General features: G+C 44.2%; 1 protein-coding gene across 1 annotated transcript in view; it reads left to right on the top strand.

Moving 5' to 3' along the window:
* ABHD17C (abhydrolase domain containing 17C, depalmitoylase) overlaps nucleotides 1–12,338 on the top strand; it is a gene marked incomplete at its 5' end in the record, with an annotated part of 56,600 nt that extends 44,262 nt beyond the window's left edge. Inside the window, 2 exon segments of the mRNA XM_082648095.1 lie at nucleotides 6,816–6,995; nucleotides 10,883–12,338. Of these exon segments, the coding sequence (XP_082504221.1) occupies nucleotides 6,816–6,995; nucleotides 10,883–11,102 (400 nt within the window). The 3' untranslated portion in view covers nucleotides 11,103–12,338.
* Nucleotides 12,339–12,581: the final 243 nt, after the last annotated feature.

The raw sequence follows: 12,581 nt of genomic DNA, 5'->3' as shown, positions 1-12,581 counted from the left end.
GAGGCCTCTTAGAGTTTTCCCGAAAATCTTCCATACCTTCAAAGAATTAGCCCCCATCCCCACCTCCCAGGCATCTCATGTGTTGTCAGACAGTATCATAAACAGTCTAATAAACAGGGAAGAACAGTGGAAAAGTCCTCAATGTAATACTGACGAGTCTGAACACAACACTAGCATGTTGCAGTTTTCAAAGCCTTTTCAAATACAGACACTGTAAAGAAAGCTTGCTGACTCCATGCAAAAAGGCCCGGCAATACCGTTTCCTTTATTTATTTATTTTAACAAATCACTACCTAATAATTACCCGAATTAGAAATGAAATTTTGAAAGAAGAAACATTACCATTATTATCATTTTAATATATTACTTTCAAGTCCCTTTTCCATATATAGATTTTGTTGGAAGGAACATAGTTGTGACCCTGTTTTCTGTAGGCTGCTTTTTATGGAACATTTCAACGTGAGTTTTCCCCACATTAGCTCTTGAGACATAATTTTTAATGGCCTCATGTTTCCTTAGGAGATTTGTTTTTAGCACAAAATCTATCATGAGTTGTAACAGTTTTGAGGAGGGTTGTCTCCATATCTGAAATATCTGGCGAACTTTTTAAAAATATTTTTTGTTGCGAAATATAACAGATAGAAGTAGCCAGATAGAAATGTTCATAAGATGTATATATCTGGATTAATGAACTGTAAAAGGAACACGCGTGACAAGACACAGACTATAGGGACTTCCCTGGCGGTCCAGTGGTTAAGACTCCATGCTTCCACTGCAGTGGGCGAGGGTTCGAGCCCTGGTCAGGGAACTAGGATCCAGCATGCCGAGTGGCGTAGCAAAAAAAAAAAAAAAAAAAAAGACATAGACTATAACCAGCGATTCATAAGCCCCCCAAAATGACATGCTTCTTCCCAGCCATTACCCGTTCCCCTCCCCCATCCTTAACCACTATCCTGGTTTTTAGGGCTTCACGTCCTTGCTTTTCTTTCAGTTAAGTATCCCTAGACAGTAAAGTTTAATTCGGGTGGGTTTAAGTTTTTTGCACATGGTGTTGTACAGCATGTGTTCTTTTGTGTCTGTCCCTTCTGATTAACAGCAAGCCTTTAAGATTCATCAGCGTTGCCCTGTGATATTCTGTGGCACGACTTCACCCCCATCCACTTATCCGCCCTCCTGTTGACACCCCTTAGGGTTGTCTCCAACCGCTCACAAATGGTCTTGAAGACATTTCTAATCTGTGGTGAATATACCTGGGAGTAGAATTGCTAGGTCACTGTGTACGTGTTATTATGTCTTCACCTTTACTTTTTGTAAAGGGCTTCTATCAACTTAACAACCCCATCAGGAGTGAATGAAAGTTCCTGTGGTCACATTTTTGTCAACACTTGATATTGTCAACTTTTAGATTTTTGTTAGTACCACATTGTGGTTTTCATTGGTGAAATTTCATTTCGTTTTTACTAATGAAGTTGAGTTTCCCTCCCTCCCTCCCTTTCTTCCCTCCCTGCCATTTAGATTTCTTCTTTTATGAAATGCCCATTTTGTAAAATGCTGCTTTTCTGTATTTGGTCATTTTTTTCCCCACTGATGTGTTCTTTATATTTTGTAGATGTGAGCCCTTTGTTGGTTATACGTGTGGCAAATATCTTTTCCCACTTGCCTTTTTACTTTCTTACTGATGTCTTCTGATGACCGGATGTTCTTTATTTTAATGTCATGCCAGTTGTCATGTTTTCCCCTATTTAATGGCTACTGTTTTACGTGATGAAGTTTTCCAGTGAAAGCGTTGAGTTGCAAAGTGTTTGTTGTCATTAAGGCTACGAATGTCTGTGTGTCAAAGGTGGAATTTGTTGAGATTGGTACTGGGTGTGTCCTGGTGCCTGTGAGTGGAAAGCTGAAAGCTGAGGGTCCTTCAGTGAAATACTCAGGCTTCTCCATAAGGCGTTTCAAGATCATGATCTCAGAGGATGGACAGATTCAGGGCCCTCAAGAGAAAAGGCTGTTCCAGTAACCACACACCCACCTCTGCTCCTTGAGTCTGTGCCCATTTCTCCTTTACTTATTCAGTGTGGCCCCCAAGGTCCATGGAGCAGGATATAAAACACAGTATCAAGATACTGAGAAAAACACCCGTCAGAATGGCCATCATCAAAAAAATCTACAAACAGGGGCTTCCCTGGTGGCTCAGTGGTTGAGAGTCCGCCTGCTGATGCAGGGGACGCGGGTTCGTGCCCCGGTCTGGGAAGATCCCACATGCCGCGGGGCAGCTGGGCCCGTGAGCCCTGGCCGCTGAGCCTGCGCGTCCGGAGCCTGTGCTCCGCAACGGGAGAGGCCACAACAGTGAGAGGCCCGCGTACTGCAAAAAAAAAAAAAAAAAAAATCTACAAACAATCAATGCTGGAGAGGGTGTGGAGAAAAGGGAACCCTCTTACACCGTTGGTGGGAATGTAAACTAATACAGCCACTATGGAGAACAGTATGGAGGTTCCTTAAAAAACTAAAAATAGAACTACCATATGACCCAGCAATCCCACTACTGGGCATATACCCTGAGAAAACCATAATTCAAAAAGAGTCATGTACCACAATGTTCATTGCAGCACTATTTACAATAGCCCAGGACATGGAAGCAACCTAAGTGTCCATTGACAGATGAATGGATAAAGAAGATGTGGCACGTATGTACAATGGAATATTACTCAGCCATAATAAGAAATGAAAGTGAGTTATTTGTAGTGAGGTGGATGGACCTAGAGTCTGTCATACAGAGTGAAGTCAGAAAGAGAAAAACAAATACCATATGCTAACACATATATATGGAATCTGAAAAAAAAGATTCTGAAGAACCTAGGGGCAGGACAGGAATAAAGATGCAGACGTAGGGAATGAATTTGAGGCCACGGGGAGGGGGAAGGGTAAGCTGAGACGAAGTGAGAGAGTGGCATGGACATATATACACTACCAAACGTAAAATAGATAGCTAGTGGGAAGCAGCCACATAGCACAGGGAGATCAGCTTGGTGCTTTGTGACCACCTAGAGGGGTGGGATAGGGAGGTGGGAGGGAGATGCAAGAGGGAGGGGATATGGGCATATATGTATGCACATAGCTGATTCACTTTGTTATACAGCAACTATACTCCAATAAAGATGTTAAAAAAAAAAAGATACTGAGAAAATAGGTTCGACTATAACGATAATACTCATTACTGGGATAGGTTATCCTGTGATTCTCATCATTCCACAAATTTGATCAAAGAAGGTATGGGCGAGTCTGATGCCATTTCAATACGGAAGTCTTCTGCTTTATTTTTGATTTTTAGTATTAATCATCTCTTAATCCTCTGTCCTTCAGTAACTGCATTCAGTTTTCATTTTCCTCTTCCTCTTCCTTTTTTGATTTATGATCTATTTGTTTATCATTAATAGCAAAATATCCTGCCACGGGACGGCCACTGTGGAAAGACCCTACACTTCACATGTGAGGTTTGGAGGTGCTCTTACCTTCAGGTGCCTTCTGACCTCCACACCCCGCCACATGCAGCATCCCATGGCCCTCGTGCTTTGGGATGTCATAGCCTACTTTTGATGCAAATTGTGGGGGGAGAAGGAGACCCCTAATCTTATTTTTTTGTTGTTGTTGTTTGCGGTACGCGGGCCTCTCCTGTTGCGGAGCACAGGCTCCAGACGCGCAGGCTCAGCGGCCATGGCTCACAGGCCCAGCCGCTCCGCAGCATGTGGGATCCTCCCGGACCGGGGCACGAACCCGTGTCCCCTGCATCAGCAGGCGGACTCTCAACCACTGTGCCACTAGGGAAGCCCAACCGTTTTTTAATAACCTGTTCTTCCAACTGAAATGAAGCCCAGGCAAGAACGTCAGACAAAACGTGCATCTTGGGAGCCCCCTCCACAGGCACAGTTGTATTAGATGGTGTCAAAGTTCAAAGGGCTGGGGCCACACAGAAACTTCCCTGTAGAAAGAGAGGGTGCATCCTCGTTCTGAGCAGGTGATTTCCTACCTGCGTCTGGGGAGGAGAGCATCTCTTTTTTGTTGGTTTGTTTGTCTTCAATTTTTACATTCCTGTTTCCCCTTCCCTGTAGGATTCTTAATAGTCCCTTACCTATCTCCCTGCTCCCTTTTTATGCTCTTTCATGCCCTGCGTGCTGCAGGAAGATGAATCTTCATGAAGCACAGCCTTGTTCCTGTCCCCTTGACCTGAACGTCTCCAGTGGCCCCTCACCTCCTCCAGGACAAGCTCTACCTCCTTATCTTCCCCCTGATGGCCTGCCCAGCCTCGCCTCAGCCCTCCAGCCCCCCAAGCTGCTCCCTGGACTCCACCCCGGCCCTGTGTGACTTCATGCTGCTTACTGACGGTCCTTTTTATCCCCACGTGTTCAGCTCCTGTCCGCCCCTCTCGGCACAGCCCAGATGTCGCCTCTCTATAAAGCACAGAACAGCACTTACCAGCCAGAAATAGCCATTCCCTCCCCAGATTCCTTCCTAAGGGCCCCCATTTTCCTGTGAAGTTTGAGGGAGCCTGAGGGGGAGGCAGCTCAGTGAAATCCTGCCACCCGCCTCAGCTCTAGACTGACAGTTCTTTTCACTGAAGGCTGTTATCAGAAAGCATGTCCTAGGGATAAACCATAATGGAAAAGTATATTTTAAAAAAAGAATGTATAGGACTTCCCTGGTGGTGCAGTGGTTGAGAATCTGCCTGCCAATGCAGGGGACACGGGTTCGAGCCCTGGTCTGGGAAGATCCCACATGCCGCGGAGCAACTAAGCCCATGCGCCACGACTACTTGAGCCTGTGCTCTAGAGCCCATGAGCCACAACTCCTGAAGCCCGTGCACCTAGAGTCCGTGCTCCGCAGCAAGAGAAGCTGTTGCAATGAGAAGGACGTGCGTTGCAAGGAAGAGTAGCCCCCGCTCGCCGCAACTAGAGAAAGCCCCAGCACAGCAACGAAGACCCAATGCAGCCAAAAATAAACAAATAAATAAATATTTTTTTAAATTAAAAAAAATGTATATGTGTATAACTGAGTCACTTTGCTGTATAGTAGACGTTGGCACATTATAAATCAACTACTTCAATTAAAAATAATAATGTAATAATAATAAAAAACTACATTACCCAGCAAAAAAAAAAGAAAAGAAAGAAAAGAAAGCACGTCCTACTGCCCTGTAAACTACAGTAGGTATTTATGCAAAGAAGTTGGAATCGTTGGGTTATAGCCTTCAACTTCAGCAGATAATATCACATTATCTTCCCAAGGGCTCATGCCAATTTATATTCCTGCAGCAATGTCACAGACTTCCACTTTTCCATGTCCTTGCTATATCCCTTGACATTGTCTGACTTTTTAGTTTTTGCCTTTTAGGTGTAAAAAAATAAATTGTGGATTTAATTTGCATGTTCACATACTAACGAGGTTGAGCATCACATCTTTTTTTTTTAAGTTTTTAAAATTTTTTTATTTATCATTATTTATTTTTGGCTGTGTTGGGTCTTCATTGCTGCGCACGGGCTTTCTCCAGTTGCGGCGAGCGGGGGCTACTCTTTGTTGAGGTGCGCGGGCTTCTCACTGCGGTGGCCTCTCCTATTGCGGAGCACGGGCTCCACGTGCGTGGGCCTCACCAGTTGTGGCACGGCGGGCTTGGTAGTTGTGGCTCGTGGGCTCCAGAGCGCAGGCTCAGCAGTTGTGGCGCATGGGCCCAGCTGCTCCGCAGCATGTGGGATCTTCCCGGACCAGGGTCCAAACCTGTGTCCCCTCCATTGGCAGGCGGATTCTTAACCACTGCGCCACCGGGGAAGCTCAAGCATCACACCTTTTTACGTGTTTATTAGGCATCATGTTTTCTTTTCTGCGATATGTCTTCATTTCTTTGGTCTGTCTTTTTCTTCTTTATTTCTACGTACCCTTAATATATTCTGGATATCCTTTGTAGGTTCATATGTAGCGTACCTGTATTCCTGGGATTCGTCTGTTTTGTTCCTCCATCACATATGGGATGCTCGTCCTTCTGCTTGGGCCAGGGTAGCTCACCATCACGTCTCCTCCCCACCGACGGGAAGGGGAGGGCGTGGAGCCTTCCGTTTAAAGTTATGGCCTGCAGGTTGTCCATGTCACTTTTGCTCACAGCCCACGCCCAAAGCTTAGTCGTCTGCACACCAGGCTGCCAGACAGGCCAGGAAATGAAGCCTGTATTCCACTCAGCTGTTTACCCAGCTAAACCTTGGCGGACAGTGGAGGAGGAGACCATTGATGGATTGAAAGACTCGGAAGGGTTAAACCCCAAGGAGAGGCTATAGAAAATATATTTGCCTTTAAATTAATTGTCTCCCAGTACCTTTTCCTGATGATAAATGTTCATTTCTTTTGTATTTTATTAAAACCTCATTTCAAGGACTCTAATAATATTATGATCTAGCAAACATGCTTCTGTTTTTATTTCAGAAATACATTTAGGATGGTCAGAGAAACTCAGGAGGGGAGAGTAGGAAATGAAATGACTCTGGGAACACTGAAGTGAAGTTTATGATGCATTCATGTAGTTAATTTCTAGAAAAAAATGGCATGTTTATTATTTTTGCAAAAATTGTGGAGGACAGAATCTCAGTCACTTAGTCCTGAGATAGGCCCCTAACATTTTTGTGGCGTTCACATCCATCTTCAGCTATAGGGTACCCGTGAGATGATGTGGTTCTAAACTGGCAGGTGTGGGAGTTTTGTGAGTTCATGACACTGTGGTGTTGGTCTCACTCTCTTTTTCTTTCACACATCAGCTAACGGCCCGTGCCCTCTGATTTCTCCAGGTATGGCGTAAGCCCCGAGAACATCATCCTGTATGGTCAGAGCATTGGGACTGTCCCCACGGTAGACCTGGCCTCCAGGTACGAGTGTGCAGCCGTAATTCTCCATTCGCCTCTGATGTCTGGATTGCGCGTGGCTTTTCCCGATACCAGGAAAACGTACTGCTTTGATGCTTTCCCCAGGTAAGCTCACTCCTGCCCAACAAGTGCTAAGGCGTCCGGTGACCCAGCTTCACATCAGATGCCACCGTTAATTGTGGGCTACTAATAAATGTCTCCTGAATGCAGCCGGACGTCAGCCCCTGTGCTGCGCTCCTCAGGGAACGTGGAGGTGGATATGACATGTACACCAGCCGGAAACCTGGTCCTCTGGGCTGGACTCATTTGTAAAACAATCTACCAGATGATGTATAAGGACCTTGCTTGTACCGATATCCAGGATTAATTGGTTTAGCTGGACGTGCAGGATAAAAAAAAAGTGCCCGCATGTCTTAAAGGAACATCTAGTCCAGTGTTCTTTCATTCGCTCAGATGGACATGTATTGCTGAATCACGAGAGCTAAGTGCAAAATCTGTGATGAGGCCATTAGCATGGTCTAGACACTCAAAGAAAAACCGCAAGCATCCCCAATTTTGAAATTTCTGTTACGTTTTCAGTCAGGCCGATAGGTAAGAGAAAAAGTGACGTGAGCTATTTGCAAGCTGGTAATGGGCTGCAGGGACCGTGTAAGTGGATGGTCCTTCCCTCCCCTCCCCACCGCCCCAGACCAGTGCGACCACTCATTCCTCCTGCCGCCCACTTGTGCCTGAAGACCCCCTCCCCTGCAGAGGGGCCGGCACCCTCCGCTGGAAGCGTGTGCATGAGAGCCCACAGCCGGGCCCCCTCCTGCCGGCGCCCCAGGGGCAGCAGAGCCCCTGCCGCCCCAGTCCCTGCTGTCTTCTAGTCCCCTAATAGAAGGAAGAAAAACGGGCAGCTGTGTATACATGCAAAAGCAGCGAGCACACTGCTTTCTTGAATACCTCTCTTTGAAAACGTCTGCTTGTTTTTTAAAATCTGAGCTGAGGACAGTATTTGCTAAAAACTATTTGCCCATGGTACGTTGCTAAACGGACCGAGGTTCTGACAACAGGACTCACACGGCCACACTGTAGAAAAAGCCTCAACAGAAGAATGTACAGTTTTCGGATTTTGATGGACCTGTTCATTGCTGTCATTCTGTTATTGCTGGGAGAGAAAAAGAACATCATTTGGTTGCATAAACATCTGTTCCACAGACTGGCCTGTTTCACAGGAAGAAACTTTCTCTCAACACCTTGGGTGAACTTCATTTCTGTGCACCCTGTACCGGGTTCAAGGAAGTTCAGCTTCATGGGAAAGTTGAACGAACTGCAAATTGCCAGTGGCGTGGCTGAGAATGCTAAGTAGGGCCCATGTGCGACTCGAATGTGGCCTTATTTGCGCTGAATGGGTATTGAGAGGCCGGTTTGTTGAAAGGGAGATATTTAGCATGTTTGCGGGAAGCTATGCTAGGAGTTACCCTGGCAACAAAATGAATCGGTTTCCCCCCTGACTCTTAAATTAGCGTATACCTTAAAGTACAGCCACGACAACTAATTATAGCTTATTCATTAATAGGAAACCAGCCACTAGTCTTTACTGGGTTTGTCTGATCTGCCAGTCCACGGCTAAACATTTCACGCCTCTTATCTCACAAGACTCATTTTATAGTTAGGAAACTGAGGCGTAGAAAGTTAAGCGGTTTAAGCTGCTTAATTAAGGTTGGTGAGTGGAAACAGCCAGAAAAGGCCATTCATCCTATTCAGTACCATAAAGTATTAATATGATAGATTTCAAACCATTAACAGTCACATGGACTTTCATCATTAATTGAATTTGGGGAATGTTTTCTTACGGTGTCCATTGCTACCAAATGCACACTTGTGTCTGTGTCCCTCTCTCTCTCTTTTTAAAAAAAATTTTATTAATTTTATTTATTTATTTCTGGTTGTGTTGGGTCTTCGTTGCTGCGCGTGGGCTTTCTCTAGTTGCGGCGAGTGGGGGCTGCTCTTCATTGTGGTGCGTGGGCTTCTCATTGCAGTGACCTCTCTTGTTGTGGGCACTAGGCACACGGGCTTCAGTAGTTTGTGGCACACGGGCTCAGTAGTTGTGGCTCATAGGCTTAGTTTCTCCACCACATTTGGAATCTTCCCGGAGCAGGGCTCGAACCCATGTCCCCTGCATTGGCAGGCGGATTCTTAACCACTGCGCCACCAGGGAAGTCCCTGCCCCGGTCTTCAAAGGAAGGCACTTTCTCATTTCTTTTTTAGTATTAAAAAATTAGAGATAAAGAGTCCTGATCAGTATTTGGTTGGTGGTTTATTTTCTTTTACCTCCTTTACATTTAGAATCAGATGGTGGCATTTAACCTCAGGTACACCCATCCTCCAGGTTGCAGAGAGTCTCCTAACTCATGCAGCATGGAGCTGTCAGTAAATAGATTTTTAAATTGAATATAACTGGACTATTGCATTCTTAGAAGAAGTCACTTTAAAATTTAAATATGAAAGGAAAGTAGATTTCTAAACAAGATTCCTAATCTGCAAAGTTGACCCCTTCCACAGTGGCCCTGATCTTGGCAAATGACATGGCTGATGAGATTTTGCTGTCTTCCCGGATGTCTTGAGGTGGCTGGCAACTTCCTGAGTTGTTAATAAGGCTCTGTGACAGCTGTTTGTAGATCTTTGGAATGTGTAATGGATGTCAGAGCTCTGTACTATCACCACAGCCTCATGTCTGTCCTTTAATGATCTCTCCAAGCTTCAATTTACCTCTTTGGTTTAACAGAGATGGTCCTTCCTCTTTCACTGTGGCTCATTGGAGATGCAATGCGGTTTTGTATGTAAAGTGCAAAGCACCTGGCTGTGGTCAGTGCTGAGTAAACGTTAGCTATGACTTTTAACAAAATGATCCCTACGGTTAGTACCAATTTGATCCCTCTGTAACTTTGGCTAGAATCAGATACAGAAAGTCAACAGTAAGGGGGTCTCTGGCAGGAGGCCAGAATGGACAGAGGGTCGCCTGTCTCCATGTGTTTGCAGGTGAAATGACAGTTACCTCTGTCAGAGAAGTTGCCTACACACGCAGCCCAACAAGGTTTACAGTCTTCTTAATTCCTCTTTGGGAAACGCTTTCAGAGTCTGCAGCACATTCTTTTGGAGATGCTCAAATATTCATCCTTTGTGGGTAGCTTTGATTTTTGTAAACAGTCAGAAATCATTCAGAATTCAATCTAGATGTTGTACATTAAGTTTTCAAGCTAAATAGTATGGTTTTTATTTAAAAATGAGCTATTTGTTTCTATGAAATGAGGTTTCTGAGGATCTTGTTAATCGATGCTGAAGGTGGCTTACACGGAAAGAGTCCTGAAAACTTGAGTGGCCGTGGAGTCAGTGCTCAGATTTCAAAAGAGGCGTTCATTCTGCTATGTTAAGGTCTAGCTTGTTTATTTAAAAAAAAAATCCTCTCTCCAAAATATGAATATATCAGAAATAGTAGTTACTGGATTGCTAGTCTGACGACATTTAGGAGTTCTGTTTTTAATAAAATACTTTAACAGAAACACAATGTGGCTAACTGCAGTGTGGTATTCTCAGTTGGATCTTGGAACAGAAAAACTTCATGGAAAGTGGAAAAAGTGGAAAAACTTCAGTGGAAAAACTCATGAAATCCAAATAAAGTCTGGAGTTTGGTGATGTACCGACGCTGGTTTTCGGTTTTGAGCAATGTACTATGGGTAACGCGTGGTGTTGGCCTTATGGGAAAGGGGTTGGGGTGGATAGGAGCTCTGTGTTATCTTTGTACCTTTCCTGTAAATCCAGAATTACTGCAAAATGCAAAATTAATTTTTTAAAAAGTGAATTACTAGAAAAGTGAGGGGGGAAAACACCCTCGCGTGCTTACCTCCCTTGCCTGTGAACACCGCCTCGGTTCCATGAAGTGTGATGTCTGTCGTCTGTGAGCATAACTAAAGGAGTCCTTTTTCTCCCCCTCCCCCTTTCCTGTCTTGCAGCATTGACAAGATATCTAAAGTTACCTCTCCCGTGTTGGTCATTCACGGCACAGAGGACGAGGTCATCGATTTCTCCCATGGCCTGGCCATGTACGAGCGCTGTCCCCGGGCCGTGGAGCCCCTCTGGGTCGAAGGGGCTGGCCATAATGACATAGAGCTTTATGCACAATACCTAGAAAGGCTAAAACAGTTCATATCTCACGAACTTCCTAATTCCTGAAGAAGATGACTTGCTTTTACCTCATCTACTGTGAACACAGGAATCCTCGGTTTTGCACATGCTTTAACTGGATAGCTGTCATGGCGGGATAACCACGAGGAAGCGCCCAGCTTTTCAGGCGTCCTACTCAAAGAGCTGAGGGCATCTCGGTCTTTCACATCCAGAGGTTCTACTAACTCACACATCATGTTAAACTGAACAGTTGTGATTCCCAGCTTCATCGCCTTGCAGAATGGGAATGAGAGCTGAGTGGGGGGACCGTTTTCTCCTGCTATAAAAGATGCTCACACCCCTTTCTATTCCTTACCCACCACGTAGGATTCATTTACGCAGGACTCAGCCTCTCTCCACCCGTGTTCTCATTATGTGAGCTGCAGCTCTCTTTCAGCCACTAGATTCATGGGTCCAATCCATTTGTGAAGCTGTGATAGTGTAACTGGAAACCATCGTGATGAAAATCCCTTCGTTAATTTTTGTTCACACTTCGGTCTTTCCCCCAAACAAATCAATTAAAGGGTAATTTACTGGAACGATCATGAACGACTTCATCAACTGGAACCATATGAATATAACTGGAATATTCTTAAAAGGAAACTGGGGTTTTTTTTAAGTGTAAATTTATTACTAGTCCACAGAGTTTTAATATTTTGATCGTCTGGTTGGTCTCACAAAGAACCTAGCCGACCTTCCTTCTGTAAAGCCCTCCTTGTAGGCTTTTTTAAAGTACTGTACATATATGCAATTACCTTGTGCATAGATTCTTAATGGATAGTTTTCTTTTGTCAGGCTACAACAATGAACTGCAGATTCCTTGTTTGTAATGTAAATGATTGAATACATTTTGTTAATACGTTTTTATTCCTAGGTTTTGCTATTAAAAAAATTTTATAACATTTCCAAGACAAAAAATGACAAGTTTATGCTTTGAAAAATTTATGTAATTAAAATTCCACTAAACTAATCTTTTTAGTTTAGGAGTTATTTGGGTTTTGACACTGGAGTTGCGCCCGTAAGCATCAGAAGTGGAAGATGCTTAAAACTGCTACACTACTTGTGTTGGTTGGGGGTTTGGGTTTGAGGGTTCTTTGGTTTTATTAAAAAAAATTTTTTTTTTCCAAATTTAAAAGCCTTAAATGTACTGTAAGCCTCAGATTGTTGTACAGCTGGATTGCGGTTGATTGCCAGCTTGTGTACTGTTGCTTGGATACGACACAGCGGTTGGTCACGGAATAAAGGATGCATGGATCAGAATGTGCGGGCTCGTGCAGTTTTTTCCCTTTATCTCTCCATCAAAGAAAACATTCTGTCCAGATTTAAGAAGAAACCCTCGGAGCTTACAAACGTCACTACCTTTCTCAAAGTGTATATGTTTTTTTAAACTTTTTATTTTATATTGGAGTATAGTTGGTTAACAGTGTTGTGATAGCTTCAGGTGTACAGCAAAGTGATTCAGTTACACATATACATGGATCTATTCTT

This window comes from Grampus griseus (assembly GCF_964374135.1).
Source record: "Grampus griseus genome assembly, chromosome: 2".
Lineage (NCBI taxonomy): Eukaryota > Metazoa > Chordata > Mammalia > Artiodactyla > Delphinidae > Grampus > Grampus griseus.
The sequence above is the reverse complement of the archived record's forward strand: the minus strand, read 5'-3'. Positions and strand labels throughout refer to the sequence as shown.